Source organism: Ranitomeya variabilis, chromosome 1 (assembly GCF_051348905.1).
Source record: "Ranitomeya variabilis isolate aRanVar5 chromosome 1, aRanVar5.hap1, whole genome shotgun sequence".
Lineage (NCBI taxonomy): Eukaryota > Metazoa > Chordata > Amphibia > Anura > Dendrobatidae > Ranitomeya > Ranitomeya variabilis.
The window spans coordinates 772,989,487-773,013,265 of record NC_135232.1 but is presented as its reverse complement, the minus strand read 5'-3'; the positions used below and the strand labels follow the sequence as shown (position 1 = coordinate 773,013,265).

At 46.3% G+C, this 23,779-nt stretch overlaps 1 protein-coding gene across 2 annotated transcripts in view; it reads right to left on the bottom strand.

Moving 5' to 3' along the window:
* The window catches only part of DOT1L (DOT1 like histone lysine methyltransferase), a 177,248-nt gene that overhangs the window by 13,980 nt on the left and 139,489 nt on the right, over window positions 1-23,779 (bottom strand). The window contains exons 23-27 of one of the 2 annotated variants that reach the window (XM_077271942.1): window positions 14,290-14,404; window positions 11,111-11,637; window positions 9,831-10,036; window positions 4,702-4,772; window positions 3,957-4,583 (exon numbers count right to left, since the gene is read on the bottom strand). In XM_077271942.1, the coding sequence (XP_077128057.1) occupies window positions 3,957-4,583; window positions 4,702-4,772; window positions 9,831-10,036; window positions 11,111-11,637; window positions 14,290-14,404 (1,546 nt within the window). The remainder of the gene's footprint in view (window positions 1-3,956; window positions 4,584-4,701; window positions 4,773-9,830; window positions 10,037-11,110; window positions 11,638-14,289; window positions 14,405-23,779) is intronic. The other variant, XM_077271943.1, reaches the window with a different exon arrangement.

The window sequence follows — 23,779 nt, the reverse complement described above, 5'->3', positions numbered from 1 at the left end:
AGGATTTTGGCCAAGACCCTACTGTCCTAGTTGCAAAACTAACATAGCAGATGTTTCATATGATGTGGAACTGTCCTAACTTGGTGTCCTTTTGGAGGAGTGTTGTAGCAACGATTAACAGGGTTTATTCAGTTGATGTAGAGCTTACACCATTAGTATGCATATTGGGATATGTTGAAGATCTGTCTATTGAGGAGTATGGCAAAATTGCGGCGGCACGTATGTTATATATGGCAAGACAATTGATAGCCCAAAAATGGATAGCTGATCAGGAGCCTATGATATCAGAATTTATTGATAAAGTTAAAAGGTTAGTAAATTTGTAAAAAGACATATACCTAAAAAGAGATGTGATCTCTAAATTTGACAAGATATGGGGTCTATGGATTGATGGCTCTGGTTCGACATCAAGGGAATTGAGAAGATTTTGCCGCGGCTTGCTTTGAGCTATGTTCATATGATGCCTCAAATTAAACTTATTTGAAAATGAATAAAAATGTTATTAGTGTTTTCACAAGCTATATGTAATTGGTTTGACTACTGTTACTATGTTCAAGTATTTGTTCATCCAATTATGCTGGTTTTGTAGAGCCAAGATGTATAAATGACGCATGAATAATGTTTCTTAAGGTTGGGGGGGGTGGAGAGATGTGTTTCTCCAGTGTTTGTCTGGTTGTTGTTGTTTTTCTCTATGGGTTAATCTTTATAAAATAAAAATAAAAAAAATTGATTTAAAAAAAAAATAAAAAAATCCTGTTTGCATTCTATGGTCTCTGTATTGCTGGCTGCAGAATGTAGTGACAAGGAATAAGTCAGCGAGTGCTGTCTGACAATTTATATAGATCAAATCTTCATTCCGAGCTCATCTCAGCTAGTTTATGACTCCACAAAGTTCAGCTCAGCTTTGATGTGGTCATAAATTGGCTGAGAGGAGCTCAGAAGAACAAGCTGGCCCATGAAGAATGACCTCCCGGATGGATTCTCAGTTAGTGCAAAACAGTGGCTATAGAAGGAAAAGGGTGCAACATTGTTAACAGAAACCAAATCACAAAAATGATTTTCAGCTAAAATTACATGCATTTAAGAAACAAGTACATATCAACAAAAAAACAAAGATACAATAAAATACATTGGAGCCTTTAAGCTGCTTATCCTCTGTAGAATCTACCAACCTAAATATGTGAATGGATATAAGCTGAAATAATTATTTCTGAAATACAGAATCAGTTTTACAATCCAAAACCTTAGGGGCATGTATTTTGTATTATAAGGAATATAAACCAGCTCACCCGTGATGCATAAACCAAACCTCGGGAGCACGGACCCGCTGTATCCAGGCGTATAAAGTCCAAAAAAGAAAAGAATGTCCAGCTTCACCGAGTCCGTAAAAAAGTTTTCTTTATTCACAAACTTTAAACATGGAGGATACAGACTTCAGCACGAACCATATGGGTAAGAATCTCAACGCATTTCTGGAGACCAAGCTCCCTTAATCATCACTTCGTGCTGAAGTCTGTATCCTCCATGTTTAAAGTTTGTGAATAAAGAAAACTTTTTTACGGACTCTGTGAAGCTGGACATTCTTTTCTTTTTTGGGCATGTATTTTGTACAATTTATATTAAATATTACTGAAATATACTACATTATGGATGTGAGTAGGCAGCTTTCAAAATATAATGAAGCTTTGACAGAATAATAGAGCTGTATATCCTATTTAAAGGGATATTCCAGCCCTGCTCTATTCTGAGTCAGAAGTTTCTGACTGCACTTGCTTCCAACATTGGGGCGAAAGCATGGCAGGTGACATCAAAGCTAACGATACCCGACAGGACATGTGCACAAACATGACATCACTGAACACATTTCCCAATGCAGAAATAAGTGGAATCGGAATATCCCTTTAAGAAACCGTTCTTCAGCTAGTCACCCCAGTTCTGGACTTCCGACGCTGTGATTATTTCTGGACAGCATTTCCTGTGTGGTTTCTGCATGTTCAAGTTAAAGTGGTTTTTCTCAGTGCATGTAAATAAAAAGGTTAGCCTCAATCCTTTACCTGGCTAAGGCCGGAGTCACACTAGCCTGTAGTATCGGATGCGAGATGTTGGTGACCCTCAGCTCCTGCTCTGCTGCGAGTGTGATCGGGAATGTCAGTGCTCTGATCCCCTGCATCATAGAATAGCAGCAAAGGTGCGGAGGAGACAGAGAAAGTAATTTCTCCACCTCCTCCATTGCCGGGGTACGTGGGAATCACGCTGTACTTGGGTGATATTTGAGTACAGTGCGATGTTTCACCTGCACCCATAGACTTGTAAGGGTGCGTACCATCAAATTCTTGCAGCGTGGTGCAATTGTTTTCGCATGCCGAGTCGGCATGGGAAAATAATCACAGGTGTCAGCTGCCCCATAGTTTAACATTGGGCTGAGCGCAATCCGAATTTTCATTTGATTGCACTCGTCCAATTTATTTGCAGGTGTGAGGGATCTTAGCAGACATATATTCTACCTAGTTAATGTTCTCTGAGATAAACAGCCTGGCCTGCAGACTCCTACACTGTACAAAGCATAGGCAGCAGGCTGGAAACATCAGGAATTCAGTAGAACATCTATAATGCTCTTCATGGGAATTCTATAGTCATACATTAAAATATGAAAACACAAGTACTTATTAAACACCTTCTGGCCCATTAGGTAATGATGGGATGCTAACAGTGTCTTTCCAGAGAGCAGTCGCAGGACTACATCAGGGTGATTGCGAGGGCAGAGGAGCTGCACATAGAATTATTCACTGGTGCCAACTGTTACAGAGATCCTGCTGTAATGGCCGGAATTAGACAGAATTCCAATCCTATGCATATAACGAGGTATTCTTCTTTAAGGACTCATATGATGGGATATGCCATAAATGTCCGATCTATGTGGGACTCATTAATGAGAAAGGGCCCCCATTGCGTGCAGACATGTTTAGAGCAGTAAGGTAAGCCCACCGTCACCAGGGGCTTGCATTCTGTAATGCTGTAGATAAGCCGCCGATGTTACCTGAAAGAGGAGAAAAAGACATTAGATTATACTCACCCAGGGGTGGTCCCGCTCTGATGGGCGCCTCAGGTCCGCTCCGGCAACTCCCATCTTCATTCCATGACGTCCTCTTCTGGTCTCCGCGCCGCGGCTCCGGCGTACTTTGTCTGCCCTGTTGACGGCAGCGCAAAGTACTGCAGTGCGCAGGCGCCGGAAAGGTCAGAGAGGCCCGGCGCCTGCCCACTACAGTACTTTGCTCTGCTCTCAACAGGGCAGATAAAATACGCCTGCGCTGGAGCCACGGCGTGAAGACCAGAAGAGGACGTCATGGAATGAAGATAGGAGGCATGGGAGCAGACCTGAAACACCCATCGGACCTGGACCGCAGCGGGACCGCCCCTGGGTGAGTATAATCTAACCTCTTTTTCTCCTCTTTCAGGTAACATCAGCGGCTTATCTACAGCATTACAGAATGCTGTAGATAAGCCCCTGATGACGGTGAGCTTACCTCACCATCGATTTTGGGGGTGACAGGTTCCCTTTAAAGGGTTAATATGCACAATAACCATTCAAAATCCATGAGATGGAAAATGCCCCAAGATCTACGAAGAAATAAAAATATGGCATGTTGGGCTCTTTGTGGGTTTCGGGCCACCGGCTAAATTAGGCTCCATTTCTTCTACGCCAGCCACATGTGGCAGATATTGCTTGTATACTGTAGGGTGAAGCTGTTATTTTGGTAGGTCTGGTATACTGCACATAATATAATTAGCGTTTGTCACGAGGTTTCAGTTAGTTGGTGGCTATAGCGGCTTTACAGGCAGAATACAGGTAGCATCAGGTTACATTTCTACATGTCATAGTAGCGCAAAGGTCATCATGCTAAAGAACAATCACTACTTTCATATTTATTTGCAGATGGGAGGAGTGGGTAACTCACCTCCTACTGTACCGCCAGTGACTCCAGGAGATGTAAAACTGCCCATGCCATGGGAGTTAGCTAAACGGCTGGCTGGGCCAGACACATGTACAGGCACGGAACTGAAGAGAGACTGCAGCACCGAACTGCTGGCCATTGAATTGAGACTACTCTGCATTGTGAGCGGGGAGCCGGCTGTAAGGCTGCTCAAGAACTGGTGTGGTGTCTGAAGAGGGTTAGGGCCAGGTCCCTTGCCATTCAGTAGCACACCTGCTGCCTGGGACATAAATAAGTTGTTCCCTGCTCGGCCCTCCCCATCCCTTTCCCGACTGCGAGGACCTCTGGAGCGATCGACTCTTGTAGATGGACCCCTTTCCTCTCTCTTTCCACCATCGGATGAGCACTTTTTATTCAGGAACAAATTTCCATCTGGTGTTTTGCCCATTTCCAGATTGCTAGCTGACCCAGGGCTTGAACCCCCGGAACCTCGACGGGCCCCATCTCCAGAGGGATAATGGGTGTTGTAGCGTGGGGGTGAAGCAGAGCTGTCAGGGGTGCGGCTGGGAGCAACATCAGAGATCGGGGAGAAGGTAGACTTCCATTTGCCTATACTCTCACAAGAGGATTTTCTGCTGGGATACGGTAGACCTAAAGTGGGGGAGGTGAAAGGAAGGATGAATAATGTGAGGAAGAGGTAAATGTGTCTTAGTAATTATTTGGAACAGAGTGCCATTGATGAAAACAGTCAAGTCATGTGAACACTAACCTCTCTCCCCTTCACTCTTCTGCGGGGAATCTTTATTCTCAAAACTCAGAGTGGAGCTCTTCCTTTCTGTCCTGCGTGGAGGGAAACGAAGAAGAGTCTATTTATTCTAGAAACACAAAATCCATAACCGCCATTTTGTCAACTACAGCTAAGATCTGAGCATGTGGGCCATGTTCAGACATGGTATCTGTGTGACATTATGTACACCACCTCCTAATGGGATTTCTACAATTTCATATCCACAGCGTGCTATGGAGCCCATCTGCCATTCTTTTATTAATGCAGGCTGTTTACATAAAAACACACTGGATTCAGTATAATTTGTGATCCAGAGGAAGCGAGCGCAGGACAACAATGTCTACTGAGTCACAGTGCCACTGATGTGTGCTCAAATCTGATCAGATTACAGAAAAGCAGATGTAACATACACACTAATACATATGTGTGCATGTCATGTCTGCTTTTCTTTAATGTGTGTATAATATATATATATGTTATATACACATAGAGACACACATACATAACTATTTTATCAGAAAAGAACAGTGTTGGAGTCGAAATGTCTTGGCCATGGAATAAATATTTTCAAAGATTTCAATGAAGGAACTGCCGCCTCCAATTTTTTGGCAATGGACTTTGAGGACTGCACCCTTACCCCTTCACCCCGAAGCCTGTTTTCACCTCCCTGACCAGGCTAATTTTTACAATTCTGACCACTGTCACTTTATGAGGTAATAACTCTGGAATGCTTCAATGGATCCCACTGATTCTGAGACTGTTTTTTCGTGACTTATTGTACTTCATGATCGTGGTAAAATTTGTTTGATATGACTTACATTTAGTTTTGGAAAAAAAAATGGAAATTTGGCAAAAAGATTTAACATTTTGTAATTTTCAAACTTTTAATTTTTATGCCATTAAATCAGAGAATCATATCAAACAAAGTAGTTAATAAATAACATTTCCCACATGTCTGCTTTAGATCAGCACAATTAAAAAAAAAAAAATTCTTAAGACGTTCTAAGGGTTTAAAGTTGACCAGCGATTTCTCATTTTTACAACAAAATTTGCAAAACCATATTTTTTCTAGGAATCACATCACATTTGAAGTGACTTTGAGGGACTTATATGATAGAAAATACCCAAAAGTGACACCATTCTAAAAACTGCACCCCTCAAGGTACTCAAAAACCACATTCAAGAAGTTCATTAACCCTTCAGGTGCTTCACAGGAAGTAACGGAGGGAAAAAAATAAACAATTAACTTTCTTTCACAAATATTTTCCTTTAGACCTAATATTTTATTTTTTTTACTTTCACAAGAGTAACAGGAGAAAATGGATCGAGTACGTCGATACCCAATATGTGGAGGAAAACAACTGTTTGGGTGCACGGCAGTGCTTGGAAGGGAAGGAGCGCCATTTGACTTTTTGAATGAAAAACTTGCTGGAATAATAAGACGCCATGTCGCATTTGGAGAGCCCCTGATGTGCCTAAACAGTGGACACCCCCCACAAGTGACACCATTTTGGAAACTAGACTAGGGAATCTATCTAGATGTGATTTGAGCACCTTGAGCTCTCAAGCGCTTTACAGACATTTATAACGTTGCGCAGTGAAAATAAAAAAATAAATCTAATTTTTCCCACAAAAATAATTTTTTAGATCCAAATTGTGTAGTTTCACAAGGGTAACAGGAGAAATTGCACAACAAATTTTAGGGTCCATTTTCTCCTGAGTTCACCGAGACCCGATATGTGGGGGAGAACTACAGTACTTTTGGAGGCACAGTGCTGAGCTCAGAAGGGAAGAAAAGCCATTTTGCGCAGATTTTGCTGCACTGGTTTGAGGGTGTCATGTTACATTGGCAGAGCCCCTGAGGGTACCGTCACACAGTGCAATTTTGATCGCTACGACGGCACGATCCGTGACGTCGCAGCGATCGTATGATTATCGCTCCAGCGTCGTAGACTGCGGTCACACTGTGCAATCACGGCGCTGGAGCGATGCCGAAGTCCCCGGGTACCCAGGGTAAACATCGGGTAACTAAGCGCAGGGCCGCGCTTAGTAACCCGATGTTTACCGTGGTTACCAGCGTAAAAGTAAAAAAAAACAAACCGTACATGCTCACCATCTGATGTCCATCTGGTCCCTTGCCGTCCGCTTCCTGCTCTGACAGATCCGGCCGTACAGTGAGAGCAGAGTGCAGCGGTGACGTCACCGCTGTGATCTGCTCTCACTTTCCGGCCGGCAGACAGTCAGAGCGGGAAGCGGACGGCAAGGGACCGGACGGACATCAGATGGTGAGCATGTACGGTTTTTTTTTTTTTTTTACTTTTACGCTGGTAACCACGGTAAACATCGGGTTACTAAGCGCGGCCCTGCGCTTAGTTACCCGATGTTTACCCTGGTTACCAGCGAACGCATCGCTGGATCGCTGTCACACACAACGATCCAGCGATGTCAGCGGGTGATCAAGCGACGAAAGAAAGTTCCAAACGATCTGCTACGACGTACGATTCTCAGCAGGATCCCTGATCGCTGCTGCGTGTCAGACACTGCGATATCGTAACGATATCGCTAGAACGTCACGAATCGTACCGTCGTAGCGATCAAAATTGCACTGTGTGACGGTACCCTGAGGTGCCAAAGTAGCAGAAGCCCCCATAAGTGACCTCATTTTACAAACTAAGCTTCTCAATTAATTCATCTAGGGGTGATGTGAATTAAAGAATATTGACTCCACAGGTGTGTCATAGAATTTTATACTATTGGGCAGTGAAGAAAAAACTAATTTAAATACCAAGATTGTGTGCTATCCCCAAGTTTTACATTTTCACATTGGAAAATGGGTAAAAATAGCACCAATATTTCCCACAATTTCTTCTGAATGTAGAAATACCCCAAATGTGGCTGTACGGTACTACTACTTAGTAGTACTACTACTACACACGGCGAGACTTGGGAATGACAGCTCTATTTGCTTCCTGTAGCGCAGATTTTCCTAGAATAGTTTGCAAACTTCATGTACAGAGCCCCTAAGTGATAGAAAAGCAGAATCCTACCTCAAGTGACCCCGTTTTGGAAAATATACCCCTTTGGGAATTTATCTACAGGGGTAGTGACGATTTTGACTCCAAGGGTGTTTTCCAGAAACAAGCAGCAGTGGATGTTGCCGAGTGAAAATTGAAAACTGCCGTTGTAGTGACCAGTACGCTGCAGTAACCAATATGTTGCAGTGAGCAGTACATTATTCCCAGCTCATGCTTCTGAAGACACACACCTGTAAATTAGGCGGGCTCTCATCACTACAGAAATGCCAAACGTGGGAGCTAAATGTGGTTTAGACACAGGCTCAGAAGGGAGGCGGGGGGCATTTGAATTTGGGAGTGCCTCCATCTGCCTCATTATAGGGAATCTTCCGCCAGAGGGTTCTGTCTGAATCACATATTTCAGAGATTTTCAAGGAAACCCCGGTGTAAGCACTCAAGACAGGACAAAAGTGCACCGAGCCTTACTGTTATCTTTGGGAGGCAGAATGAAAAAAATCAACAGAATGTGAAGAATTGTTTTTATTTATTTTTTTACGCCATTCCTCATGCGGTATAAGTGATTAGATAACTTTTTCTGGTTGGCAAAATTACATTCATACCAGATTTATATTGTTTTATTGTTTGGCTGCTCTCACACAAAAAGAAGCTTTTAATTGCATTACCATATCTAAACAGCTATAATTTTTCCATATTTCATCTGACAGTGATGTGAGGGCTTGTTGTTTGCAGGACGAGTTGGCTTTTTTATTGGTACCATTTTTGGGCACATGACTTTTTGATCGCTTTCTACTCAGATTTTTGGGAGATAGAATGAACAAAAACAGCAATCCGGATTTTTTTTTATACCATTCCGTGTGATTAAATTGGTAAGGCAAGGCAGCTTTATTCTTTGGGTCAGTACCATTACAGAGACCACATTTATATCTTTTTTTTAATGTTTGCCGCTTTTACACAAAAACTATTTTATAGAAGAAATAATTATTTTTGCATTGCTTTACTCACAGATATAACTTATTTTTCCGCTGATGGATCTGTGTAACAGCTTGATTTTTAAGGGACAAGATGATGTTTTCAGCTGTACCATGTTCATTTATATTAGTCTTTTTGATTGCACTTTTGGTTCAGCGGTACGATGATAAAGCATGCTTTTTGCCTCGTGTTTTATTCATCTTTTTTACAGTGTTCACTGAAGGGGTTCACTAGTGAGACAGTCTTATTGAGGGGGTCCTTCCAAATGTGCACATTTTTTGTTTATTTTCTTTAAACAAATGTTTTTTTATTTGGGGGGGGGGGGGGAAATATATATATATATATATATATATATATATATATATATATATATATATATATATATAAAATTTATTTTTATTTTTTTTCCCCCAATTTTTTTTTTTTTTTTTTTTACTACTGTTTTACATTGTCCCAGGACGGGACATCATCCTTACACTGATCTGATACTCGAATTCTTCTGCACTGCAGAGCATCGGAGCAGCGTCTTGACAGGCAGGGAAGGAGGCCTGTCAGCTCTTGCTTTTAGCAGGCGCTAACAACCTTCCCTGAAGGACTCCGTGGCCATCTTGCGGCTGATTGCATCTTGCTTTCCAGATGGAAGCACACAGGAAGCCCACTCCCTGCGCGATCTCCTTGATGTCACTGTCACGATCATCGGAGGGATTAATGGCCTGCAATCGGTGCTAGCACTGATCGTATGCGTTGCTGCAGGTTGTCAGCTCTCACACAGAGCGGATATCCGCACCAGACTGCAGCAGCGCTCAGCGTGAGCCCCCGTGATCATAGTGCTGTACATGTACGGCGCTTTTGGGAACGCAGCTCCCGCAGCCCCATACATATAGGGTGCATGTCGGGGATTGGTTACTGTTGGATTGGTGCCGCTTTTTTTTACAATATACCCACCCATTTGTAAATGCAATTTTGGGGAACACTGTTCTTTTCCAGTGAGCCTCTACCAAACAGCCATGTAAAAGACAAAATGTACTGCTTACAGAAGCAAGACAAGTCCTGAACAGACAGCGGTAATAGGATAAGCACATTTTAAGATAACAGCTTTTAATTCACCTTGCATTGTGGATTTCAACTTCAGATTCTGCTTCATCCTCTGTTGTGAGGGGAGAATAATGAACCCCATTAGAGGAGGAAATGGGTTTCTCTTTTTTTAGTACTGGGGGCAATTCATGATCCTGGTAGGGTGCAGGGGAGCTTTTCAGAGAGTTTTCCGGTGAGGAAATAGCAGTTATTTCCAAAGGTTGGTTAATGTTATTAACCTAGAAAGATAAAGTTAAACTTGAGTTCCATTAACAAGTAAAATACAGAATTTCCCCCCAAAATTGTAAAAAAAAAAAAAAAAAAAGCCAGAAGAAAATGCTATATAGATAAAAAAAAAAATACTCAAGTCATTCCCATGCAGATCCAGCATAGACCAGGAGGACCCGCTGGAGTGATTGAGTTAGAACGGCAGGGAAATGTCAGCTTCCTAGTGACAGCAGCATACACCCATGGTTACCTGTTTCCCCCGAATAAAGCAATAAAGAAATATATATATATTTTTACTGAAAAATGGGGAAAATGTTTTTTTTTTTTTTTTTTTAAATGCTGCGAAATGCCGAAAAAAAAATCCCAACAAAATTCAGATAATGTTTTTTGGGTTTATTTTCAGGGCATTGTGTGGTAAAGACTGGGCAAAATTACATTTTTATTGATATAATTTTTTGGCAGATACATTTTGACTTCCTACTGCATTTTATTTTACTTTTTTTTTTTTTTAGTGTTGCAGAAAAAAAAATTGCCATTCTGATTTTTATTTCTTGATATGCAGTTTACCAACTGGGATAATTGTATATTTTGGCATATTGAACTTTTACTGATGTGAAGGTATCATACAAGTTTATTTTTAATTTGCTTTCTTTAGTTTTAATGGGGAAAAAGGGGTATTTAAACTTATACAAATATATATTTTTTTAAAATGTCCCCCCAAATTTTTTTTTAAATGAACTTTTACTTTGTTAGTCTTCTTAGGGGACTTCAAACGATCAAATAATTGTAGGTTTAACTATATACGACAATACCCCAATAAGGCAGCATATAGAAACAATCGGGTCTATGAACGAAAGCCACAGGCTGCTCTTCATAGGGCACTTACTAGGCCACCGACTGCCATAGTGTCTCTTCAGCACCATGCAATCGCGCTGTGGGGGTCTGATGAGTGCGTGCAATGGTGCACTCCCAGGCTGCAAGCTGTAAATGGTGCTGTCAGAGATTGATAGTGGCATTTAAGGATTTAACAGCATAATATGCATGGAACCCTAATGTGGTTTAGAATACTTAGCAACACTCTGTACCATGGAGCTGATATTCAGTGGAGACCCTGATGCAAATCCGCTCAGACCAAGGGATGTTGGAAGTGATCGTCGCTTGGGAGATACCATCAAGGAGTGACTGCTTGTTGAGGATCTTTTCCGTCTGTTTGCACGTTTCCTACTATCCTGTCCTGTGCCACACTCCATGCGGATAGTGGCAGTCAAAGGGCTATGTTTGCTTGATGGCGACCTCCCTGAGGAACCTCCGCCTCCACTGGTTATAGTAAAGATTATTCGCCTCTTGGCTTCTATTTCAGCGTCACTTGTGTCTATTTCTCCGTCACCCGAAAGCTTGCTTGGGTCTTGAAGTGTGCGTGGACTATTCGATATGGCATAGTGAGCAGGTGACCGCTGAGAGATTTGCTGGTGATGGGAAGGAGTGGAACTACGAGATCCTCCCGAGTTTGAAAGCGTGCCTGAATTTGAGGAGTCATCCATGCAGTCTGTCTCTGATCCATGGCTGTTCAAAACTGGTCCATTCAAGGATGACCAGGTTGGGTAAAAGAAACCTGAAAATTAGAGGAATATATATAGAAGTGTATACTTTACAAAAATCTGTGTATATATGTAATATGTTTATGAAGAGAGACAGTGGGAGGGAGAGGGAGGAAAGGAAGAGAGGGGGGCCACAGAGGGAGAAAAGGAAGAAAGGGAGCCACAGAGGGAGGGAAGGACGAAAGGGAGCCACAGAGGGAGGGAGGGAAGGAAGAAAGGGAGCCACAGAGGGTGGGAAGGAAGAAAGGGAGCCACAGAGGGAGGGAAGGAAGAAAGGGAGCCACACAGGGAGGGAAGGAAGAAAGGGAGCCACACAGGGAGGGAAGGAAGAAAGGGAGCCACAGAGGGAGGGAAGGAAGAAAGGGAGCCAGAGAAGAAAGGGAGCCACAGAGGGAGGGAAGGCAGAAAGGGAGCCACAGAGGGAAGAAAGGGAGCCAGACAGGAAGGGAGCCACAGAGGGAGTAATGGAAGAAAGGGAGCCACAGAGGGAGGGAAGGATGAAAGGGAGCCACAGAGGGAGGGAAGGAAGAAAGGGAGCCACAGAGGGAGGGAAGGAAGAAAGGGAGCCACAGAGGGAGGGAAGGAAGAAAGGGAGCCACAGAGGGAGGGAAGGAAGAAAGGGAGCCACAGAGGGAGGGAAGGATGAAAGGGAGCCACAGAGGGAGGGAAGGAAGAAAGGGAGCCACAGAGGGAGGGAAGGATGAAAGGGAGCCACAGAGGGAGGGAAGGAAGAAAGGGAGCCACAGAGGGAGGGAAGGAAGAAAGGGAGCCACAGAGGGAGGGAAGGACGAAAGGGAGCCACAGAGGGAGGGAAGGACGAAAGGGAGCCACAGAGGGAGGGACGGATGAAAGGGAGCCACAGAGGGAGGGAAGGAAGGGAGCCAGAGAGGGAGGGAAGGAAGAAAGGGAGCCACACAGGGAGGGAAGGAAGAAAGGGAGCCACAGAGGGAGGGAAGGAAGAAAGGGAGCCACAGAGGGAGGGAAGGAAGAAAGGGAGCCACAGAGGGAGGGAAGGAAGAAAGGGAGCCACAGAGGGAGGGAAGGAAGAAAGGGAGCCACAGAGGGAGGGAAGGAAGAAAGGGAGCCACAGAGGGAGGGAAGGAAGAAAGGGAGCCACACAGGGAGGGAAGGAAGAAAGGGAGCCACACAGGGAGGGAAGGAAGAAAGGGAGCCACACAGGGAGGGAAGGAAGAAAGGGAGCCACAGAGGGAGGGAAGGAAGAAAGGGAGCCAGAGAGGGAGGCAAGGAAGAAAGGGAGCCACAGAGGGAGGGAAGGAAGAAAGGGAGCCACAGAGGGAAGAAAGGGAGCCAGACAGGAAGGGAGCCACAGAGGGAGTAATGGAAGAAAGGGAGCCACAGAGGGAGGCAAGGAAGAAAGGGAGCCAGAGAGGGAGGCAAGGAAGAAAGGGAGCCACAGAGGGAGGGAAGGAAGAAAGGGAGCCAGAGAGGGAGGCAAGGAAGAAAGGGAGCCACAGAGGGAGGGAAGGAAGAAAGGGAGCCACAGAGGGAAGAAAGGGAGCCAGACAGGAAGGGAGCCACAGAGGGAGTAATGGAAGAAAGGGAGCCACAGAGGGAGGCAAGGAAGAAAGGGAGCCACAGAGGGAGGGAGCAAAAGAGGGAGGAAGTGTGAGGTACTGATCTATATTATCTAGCCACACACAAATATATACACATACACGTACGTCACTATGTAACTGCAGAGTTGTGAATCCTCAATGCGCGCCTCGAGGATTCTCAGGAACGGGTGTTCATTTGACCACAAATATGCAATTTGCCTACTTCTGCCCATCTAGTTGGCACATGACTGCATGTATGAAAATTACACACTTGTGGTGTCACACCCGTCGCTGGAAAATCCCCACAACATGCAATGCTTGCAATGTGAGGTTTGCTTAAGACCAGACAAACTCTTTAAAATCAGATTAAATCTGGCACACAGCAACTGTTTTTGATTCAGAGTGTATTTTTCAGCATATGGGTATGTGCTTAGATGCAAGATGTCCTCAGTGTTTGGAAGAACATACAGACTAATCACACTTGAAGAGCGGTGTTCAATCTTTTTTTTTTTTTTTAATTTTTTTTTTAAAAAAGCTACTTTGCAGGCCCAACAGATTTATTGGATATCATATATTACATAAACAAAATCGTAATGTGCTGTAGAAAAGATGGCGCTATATAACTAAAAATTATGGGTAAACTGGCTGCACAGAAAATGTGAAGACCCACAAACTTATGGCAGCAAACTGGTTAGATACAAAACCTGAAAGAGAACTAGTCCACCATCATAATGGAGCTACACCATACACCTACTCAGTTGAAAGCTATACTTGGTTGAATAAATGGATGCCCTCAGACGGAGAGGGTGACCGGAGCAAGGGCTGGGTCTTTTAGGTATAGCTTTGAATTAACCGACCCCAAAAAAAACCAAAATAAAAAAAACACCCAACTTTCAATAAGAAAGCCAAATAAATACAATAAAGGAACTAATCAAACAGACCAAAAGCATATCTTTAAAAAAAACTTGTTAAAAATAAATGACAAAACAATTTTAGACTCATTGTTCTGAAATTGTCCTTTCGTCGGTGCGTGAAATACGGAAACCAAACTACACAGATGGAGTAATGTATAGGCAAGTGTCTGAATAAATAAATATAAACCTATGTTACCTGAGGTAGCCAGCGACTTGGAGACAGCAGCATAATTGAGGTTTGTAGTAGCACCATATTGATTATCAATACATGAGCTGTCTCGGCTATGACAACCAGGACTGGGACTGTTTCTCTGGAATGAGAAGTCAGAAGTTAGTCAAGTTAAAATATCCAAAGAGGTTATGGCAAACAATAATGGTATAAGAGCGAAAAACAGAAAGGAACTTGGGTCCACAATTGTGTACAATATAAACAGCAGAACCCAGGTTATTTTACTGATAGATGGGGCTGGTCACAATAGCGGGGTGCTGCAGGGTAACCACATCAGTAAAGCAGGGACGGACATAATGCACTGCAATACAGAAGTGTTGCAGTGTATTAAAGTACATTCAACTAAAGTGTTTGGAAAAAATAAAAACTGCCTACAATATTACATTATTGGCATCCCTTGATTTTGAAAACGCTGCACTATAAAATGCAACCATTATACTGTAAGGTGAACTCTATTATAGGAAGAAAACAAAAAAAACTATTCTAATATATAGCGGTTTATTGTTCATTGCAAAAACATTAAAGGGATAATAGCTCTTCTGCCTCAGTGTGTGAATGATTATCTGGAACAGTAGCAACATCTCACCGGCCTGAATTGTGCACCCTCCGATTCTGCAAGTAGAGACAGACATTGATGTCCTAGCCTAAGAATAGGGCATCAATGTAAATGTAGTGGACAACCACTTTAAGCAATAGTGGTAGAGTTGTTTTTATTTTCTTTCTTGCAAGTGCTATGCTCGGCTATTTCCATCAGTCTCTGACATGAGTGGAGCAGCAGCAGTGATGTGCTACTAATTAGCTCCATTTAAAGGGAACCCATCAGGTCTGATAATGCTACAAACCTGTAGATGTGCGTTTAATCTGCAGGTTAATAGTATTATAAAAGATGCCTGGCTGCTGTACTGAACGTGTGGTACCCAGGAGAAAATGAACTTTTTTTCTCCCAGGAGCTGCTGGCTTTCAGTCATGTCGGCACAGTTGGTCATCACTCAGTATATTGTAAGCACACCCCAGCACTGACAGCCGGGTCTGCACTGAGGCACTGAAGAGTGAGCTGTCAGAGTTCCAGTGCGTGATTACAGTCGCGGCTCACGGTATACTTACTAGTGACTAGCCACGCCTATATGACTGAAAGCTGGTGTCTCCCGGGAGAAATCAAGTTAATTTTCTGCTGGGTGCAACACTTTTAGTACAGCAGCTGAGCACCTCCATAAGGCCGGGGTCACATTTGCGAGTGCAATGCGAAAAATTCGCACGAGTCTCTCACATCAATACCTGGCACTGCTGCCGGCACTTGGGACAGGAGCGTTCAGCTGCATAGAAATACATGCAGCCGCATGCTCCGGTCCTGAGAGTCGGCGGCAGTGCTGGGTATTGATGCGAGAGAGTCGCGTGAGTTTCTCGCATTGCACTCACGTGTGAACCCAGCCTAACACTATCAACATGCAGAATAACTGGATGTATGCAGAATAATAGCATTATTAGACAAAACAAATCCTTTAATCCTAACAACCAGGGCTGTGGAGTCGGAGTCGTGGAGTCGGAGTTAGTTATGGTTGGAGTCGGTAGAAATGTACCAACTCCAGCTTTAAAAAAGGAGATTTTTGTGTACTCACCGTAAAATCTCTTTCTCTTAGCCTCTAATTGGGGGAAACAGGACCATGGGTGTAATACTGCTGTCCACTAGGAGGAGACACTATGCATAATCTGAAAGATAAACTGTGGCTCCTCCTCTGCAGTATACACCCCTGGACGGCGTCAGCATTCTCCAGTTTTGTGCAAAAGCAGTAGGAGGAACGTAACATGAATAACATAGACATGCCTATAAGAAGGCCACTATGTACGAGCTCAAAGAACAATATGAGAACTCAACAGTAACAACAGCCCGAAAAGGGCAACAGGGTGGGAGCTGTGTCCCCCAATTAGAGGCTAAGAGAAAGATTTTACGGTGAGTACACAAAAATCTCCTTTACTCTGTCGCCTCATTGGGGGACACAGGACCATGGGACGTCCTAAAGCAGTCCCTGGGTGGGAAGCAATGGACGAATATTGTGCAGACAGGCCCCTATACTTAGGGCACCGCCGCCTGCAGGACACATCTACCCAGGCTCGCGTCCACTGAGGACTGGGTATGAACCCTGTAGTGTTTAGTAAACGTGTGTAAGCTAGTCCAAGTGGCCGCCTTACACACTTGTTGTGCCGAAGCCTGGTGCCGAATGGCCCAGGAGGCCCCTACCGCCCGTGTAGAGTGTGCTGTAATACCGGCTGGAAGAGGAGAATTCTTAAGGCGGTAGGCCTCTTGTATGGTGGATTTGATCCACCTGGCAAGGGTAGCTTTGGAAGCTGGCAGACCCTTGTGGCCGCCTTCCGGAAGGAGGAAAAGAGAGAATCAGACTTCCGGAAGGACGCAGACCTAGACACGTATATACGCAATGCCCTGACGAGGTCAAGCGTATGCAGAGCCTTCTCCACTCTATGAACCGGAACCGGACAAAGGGATGGTAGTGACATTTCCTCATTGAGGTGGAAGTTGGACACAACCTTCGGAAGGAAGGATGGTACCGTACGAAGAACTACCTTGTCCTGGTGAAAAGCCAGGAAGGGCCGTTTGCAGGAGAGTGCTGTCAGTTCAGACACCCTGCGTAGCGAGGTGAGTGCCACCAGGAAAACCACCTTCTGAGAGAGAAGGCGGAGCGGGACCTCCTTAAGGGGTTCGAAGGGTGGTTCCTGCAATGCTGTCAGGCCCAGGTTGAGGTCCCACGTTTCTAGTGGTCGTCTGTAGGGGGGAGCCAATCGGGAAACCCCCTGAAGAAAAGTCCTTACTTGCAGCTTGGTAGCAATGCGCCTTTGAAAAAGTACTGAGAGGGCTGACACCTGGCTCTTAAGCGAGCCTAATGACAGCTTGGCCTCCAGACCCGATTGGAGAAAACCAAGTACTTTGGGTAGGGAATAAGGGAGTGGGGTCTGGCCACAAGATTCGCACCAGGTAAAGAAAGCTTTCCAGGTACGGTAATAAATCTTAGCAGAGGCTGGCTTCCGTGCCGTGATCATGGTTCCAATGACGTCCGGCGAGAGCCCCGCCTGGGTTAGAACCCATGTCTCAAGGGCCACGCCGTCAAATTGAGAGCCCCTGAGTTCTGGTGGTAGAACGGGCCTTGTGATAGAAGATCGTGGCGGACGAGGAGACGCCAGGGGGCGTCTGCTGTAAGTTGTACGATGTCGGCGTACCATGTACGTCTGGGCCAGTCCGATGCAATTAGGATGGTTGGAACTCCCTCTTGTTTGATCTTCCTCACCACTCTGGATATCAGGGGGAGAGGTGGAAAAATATACAGCAGCTGGAACTGAGTCCAGTCCTGAACCAGAGCGTCTACTCCGAGCGACCGTGGATCGTGTGTTCTGGCCATGAAGTTGGAGACCTTGGCATTGAAGTGGGATGCCATTAGGTCCACATCCGGGGTCCCCCAGCAGTGACAGATCTGGCGAAAGATTTCAGGACGGAGAGACCACTCTCCCGAGTCTATTCCCTGTCGGATGAGGAAGTCTGCTTCCCAATTGTCCACACCCGGAATGTGGACCGCCGAAAGAACCGACCCTGTGTCCTCCGCCCAGCGGAGGATGTGTGACACTTCTCGCATCGCCTGGGTACTGCGGGTAACCCCTTGGTGATTCACATATGCCACAGCCGTGGCATTGTCCGACTGTATTCTGATGTGAGAGGCTGCCAGTAAGTGATGGAAGGCCCTCAATGCCAGGAGGATGGCACGAATTTCCAGGATGTTGATGGGCATGGTCGCTTCCACTGGGGACCACTTGCCCTGTGGTGTAGGTGCACCGCACCCCAACCCGTCAGGCTCGCGTCGGTGGTCAGAATCTTCCATTGACCTGTGAGAAAGGATTTCCCCTTTGCTAGCGAGGTTGGCTTGAGCCACCAGTGCAGGGACCTCCTGGTTGACGACGTTAGCTGGAACTCCCAGTCGAGAGAAAAGGGATTCCTGTCCCAGGACTTGAGAATGGCTAGTTGGAGAGGCCTGAGGTGAAACTGGGCAAATGGGACCGCTTCTATTGCTGCCCCCATCTTGCCGAGGACTCATGGCAAACCGGAGAGATCGAGGGGGTTTGCGGAGGAGGGTGCGAACTCCTAGGCGGAGAGCCAGTGCCTTGTCCTTGGGAAGGAGCACTAGACCCCTGGAGGTGTAGAATAGCATTCCCAGGAAGGTCAGGGACTGACTCGGGGTTGAGATGACTTTTGTAAGTTGATTAACCAGCCCATGCGACAGAGTATCGGTTAAGACTGAGACGCTGAGCTCGCAGTCCTTGAAGGTGGGAGCCTTGATGAGTAGATCGTCCAGGTATGAAACGACTACTATGCTTCTGGAGTGTAGGACGTCCATGGTGGCTGCCATGACTTTGCTGAACACTCTGGGAGCCGTGGCGAGTCCGAAAGGGAGAGCCACAAAGTGGTAGTGGTCCTGGCCTATTGCGAACCTGAGAAACCTCTGATGGGCAGGTGCAATGGGTATATGCAGGTATGCGTCTTGTATGTCTATGGAGGCGAGATATTCTCCCTTCTCCATGGACGCAATGATGGACCGAAGGGACTCCATGCGGAAGTGACAGACCCGTACATATTTGTTGAGCTGTTTTAGGTCTAGTATGGGCCGTACGCTGCTTCCTTTCTTGGGAACTACGAACAGATTGGAGTAGAACCCTCGGAAGCGGTCGGTCGTGGGGACCGGTACTATGACTCCTGCTTGAAAAAGCGAGGAGACCACTTGGTGGTAGGCACGAGCCTTGGCTGGCGGTTTTGAGGGGACAGAGAGAAAGAATCGGTCCAGTGGATTGGAGGTGAAGTCTATTTTGTATCCGGAAGACACTAGTTCCCTGACCCACCTGCCTTCTGTAATAGGCAGCCAGACTTGATGAAAGAGCAAAAGTCGGCCGCCTACTGGTGTGGTGTCTTCCGGAGTCCGTGAGTCATGATGAGGAGAAAGTCTGAGATTTTCCTCCTCTGGGCTTAGGCTGGCCTGCTTTTGACTGCCAGGTCTTGTCCGACCTTTGCGTCGATCGTGAGTTGTCCCTGCGTGGGGAACGGTTACGATTTTGTGCTGGACGCGAGATGAACCAGCCCGAGGAATTCCAAAAGGATCGGAATCGAGTTTGGTTACTCTTCGAGTAAGTGCATTTGGGTCTGAGTTGGGGAAGAGAAGTACTCTTACCCCCGGTAGCGTTGGATATAATAGTGTCCAACTGTTCACCGAAAAGTCTCCCAAAGAGGTAGGGGAGGTGCGTGAGGGACTTCTTTGAGGCTGCGTCCGCTTTCCATTCCCGCAGCCAGAGGATAAACCGAATTGTGATGGCGTTTGATGCTATCCCCGCTACTCCCCTTGCTGAATCCAGAGCTGCATGAAGCATGTAGTCTGCTACAACTGCTATTTGAACCGCTTGGTCCGACAGCTCAGGAGCGGATGCTTGGAGAGCTTGTAAATTTTTTGCCCAGGCCAGAATGGCCTTGGCAGCCCAAACTGAGGCGAACGCGGGAGCCAGCGATGCCCCTGCTGCCTCGAAAATTGAATGAGCCATGCGTTCTACCTGCCGGTCTGCTGCGTCCCTGAGGGTTGAGCTATCTGGCAGTGAAAGGAGGGTCTGTGTTGCTAGCCTAGAGACTGGGGGGTCCACTTCGGGTGGATCGGTCCATTGCTTGGTGTCCTTCTGTGGGAAGGGGTACCTTGCCTCCAGATATTTGCTCTTAGCGAATTTTTTCTCAGGCTGTGAGAGCTGCTTTTTAAGGATCGCCTTAAACTCTGGGTTCTTAGAGAAAACCTTAGGCGGCTTCAGAGGTCCTTCAAAGGAAATCTTATGTTCTGGGGCCTCTGGTGGCAGATCAGAAATGTCCAGCACCCGATGGATGGAAGAGATTATGTCCTCAACTAGCGCTGTATTGCTAGGAGGGATTGGGATCAGGGACCCCTCCGTTTCCCTGTCTGAGTCAGAGTCGCAGATGCCTTCCGAATCCTGTGTATCACTGAGGCGTCCCCTGCTGGGTGAGCTGGGGAGGAGGCCTTCTCTGCTCAGGGATTGCGGAGATCTGCATTGTCTGTCCCTGGAATGGGACGGTCTAGATGACCTGGAGCTACGGTGTCTCTCCCTAGAGGGGGATGACCGTGTGCTATGGGATGACGCAGATGGACTTGATCTATGGGTCCGCTTGCGTCCTGACCTAGACGTGGATGTGCCAGGGTCATCTTGTTCCTGAGTCAAGCTCTCCCTTTGCTGGGTAACGGTCATAGCCGAGGCATGACCCTGCAGAGCCTGAAGCAATGTGGAGGTTAGGTTATCTATAGACTGCGTCATAGATAGCGATATCTGAGTAGCCCATTCCGGCGTGGCATTAGACACCGAGGCATTGGCAGGGGCTTCTTGGGGCTCTGACACATTAGTTTGTATACAGTTCTGGCAATGCGGGTACGTGCTGCCACTGGGGAAAGCGGTCCCGCAGGCTGTGCAAAATGCATAATAGCAGTTCTGCCTGGTTCTCTTGGACCTTGAGCCCAGCATTGTGCACAGAGTGCAGAAGGGCTGCCGGCAGAGGACCTTACAAGGGTAGAGAAACCTATAGGGGAGCCTTATAGGTAATACGGATTCACAGCTGAGTAAAAAACCCAGCTGTGATCTTACCCCACCAGTGTGCCCCTAGGTCCAGCGCCGAAGATCCACAGTCCTGTGCCCCCCGGAGACTGGCTGCCTGGTCCTGCAGACCGGGAGATGCAGGGTTAATCTGCAGCAGAAAAATGGCTGCTGAGAAGGGAGAAGGGGGCGGAGAGCTGGAAAAAAGGCGGCAAGGCTGTGTAAAAACGCACCCTTTCTGTCTCGATCCACCCCTTTATGACACTATAGTGTCATATTTGTCATCCGGGGGGCGGCTTCAGCTAGGCCGAAGCCGGGGCCTAAATTAGATGCCTGAGGCCCAGAAGGGCTCCAGGCCGGCATGAAAGTCCGGGAGGGGGTCGGATCTGAACCGGACCCCCCCTGGATTTAAAGGCAGGATGGCGGTGGGGATATAAGCGGAAGGGGGAGCCCGGTTGGGGTCTCCCTGAGGCAGTATAGAGCTGGTGCTGCCGCAGAGACAGGGGTGCAGGGAGCCCTGTGTCTGTCTGTGCCATGCCTGCCTGCACTCCCCCCGGCCCCAACAGGAGCCCGCAGCTGGGCTGGGGTCCCTGGATGCAGGCGCAGCGTGCTGGCCCATTGCTGGGAGCTGTAGAATGCTGCCTGTACAGGCCCTACCTGAGGCGTCTCAACCTAATACCCCCAGAGGAGGATTAGGGAGGGTGCTGTTGTCACACCTTCAGGGGCCTTTATCCTCGCCTCGACCTCAACCCAGAAACCAAAAGGAATTGGGGAAGGAGGGGGGGTCTCAACTTCGAACCAGCACCCGAGGGACTGGGGAACGAGCAACATGGGGAATAGCCATCTCTACTTCAACTGGGCACCCCATAATAGGGGGCCGAGGAAGGAGCCATGCCGGGAGTCTCACAGGAGACCCTCTTTTCTTTATCTGTAATCCCGTCGGAAAAAATGGAGTAAAAATCTTTTAGGTGTGCCTCCTATGCGACAATAAGCAAAAACTGGAGAAGGCGGACGCCGTCCAGGGGTGTATACTGCAGAGGAGGAGCCACAGTTAATCTTTTTCAGATTATGCAGTGTTGCCTCCTAGTGGACAGCAGCATAACACCCATGGTCCTGTGTCCCCCAATAAGTCGACAGAGTAAAAATGTATTAATATTTCATAATTGAACTTTCATATGAATTTTATAAATGTTACTCACATATATATGTTCTATCAAACTATGAACAACAGTGATAAGCAGTTCTGCTGGAGATAGAGACATTTCTTAGGGTACTGTCACACTCTGCAACAATCCAACGATCACGACCAGCGATACGACCTGGCCGTGATCGTTGGAAAGTCGTTGTGTGGTCGCTGGGGAGCTGTCACACAGACAGCTCTCCAGCGACCAACGATGCCGAAGGCCCCGGGTAACCAGGGTAAACATCGGGTTACTAAGCGCAGGGCCGCGCTTAGTAACCCGATGTTTGCCCTGGTTACCATTGTAAAAGTAAAAAAAACAAACAGTACATACTCACATTCCGGTGTCCGTCAGGTCCCTTGCCGTCTGCTTCCCGGACTGACTGAGTGCCACCGTAAAGTGAAAGCACAGCACAGCGGTGACGTCACCGCTGTGCTCTGCTCTTACGGCCAGCAGTCAGTCAGGGCGGGAAGCAGACTGTGAGGGACCTGACGGACACCGGAATGTGAGTATGTACTGTTTGTTTTTTTTACTTTTACAATGGTAACCAGGGTAAACATCGGGTTACTAAGTGCGGCCCTGCGCTTAGTAACCCGATGTTTACCCTGGTTACAAGCGAACGCATAGTTGGATCGGTGTCTCACACACACCGATCCAACGATGACAGCGGGAGATCCAGCGACGAAAGAAAGTTCCAAACGATCTGCTACGACGTACGATTCTCAGCAGGGTCCCTGATCGCTGCTGCGTGTCAGACACAGCGATATCGTATGGATATCGCTGGAATGTCACGGATCGTACCGTCGTAGCGACAAAAGTGCCACTGTGAGACAGTACCCTTACTTCTTGTGTGTCACTGTTCTCCACTGCCCTTATCTAATCTTATACTTGGTTAACCTCATGCTGCCCCAACCCCCCTACTTACAATGTATGAAACTGAAAGTGAAAATGTGTTGCAAATTCTTAGTAGTAAAGCTCCTCCTCTAGACTAGATGTTTACTAGGTGTGCGTCTTCCAAGCATCTCACAGCTGCTACTCAGAAGAGGAAGACTGTAAGAAGTATTATCCTTTCAACAAACTTTGCATCAGTTAACTGTGAGTACATGAGGAATAACAGTATTACTGACCACTATATCAGTTGTACGACCTGGCAATAATTTTGTACAATTGTTTTTAGGAAAAACAATTGTCATTTGGATTGTGAATGCAGAATTAAAAACCTGAGAATGTCAAAGAAGCGTCACATTAAATCAGCTGTATTTGAACATTTCACCATCACTCAAGATAGAAAACATTATGTCTGTCAGTGTATGACAAATGATCCAGACGAAAACAAATGCTGTGAAGCCAAGATCAGTGCATATTCAGGCAAAGATAAAAATGCTCCTACCAGAGCTTCTAATCTAAAGAGACATTTACAGCGCTTTCATCTAGAAGTACTGAAAGCAGTGGATGAGAAAGACTGCATCCAAACCAATGAACCAGCTCTTCCAGCCAAACAAAGGAGCAGAGAACTTTGCAGCCATCAGTTGCAAGATATTTTGTCAGTGACAAAGTTACTGTGACAATGACAGTAGATACATTTAAAAAACAGATCATAGAGCTTGTTGTAAAGGATAGTGTGCCTATTTCATTATTTTCACGACCAG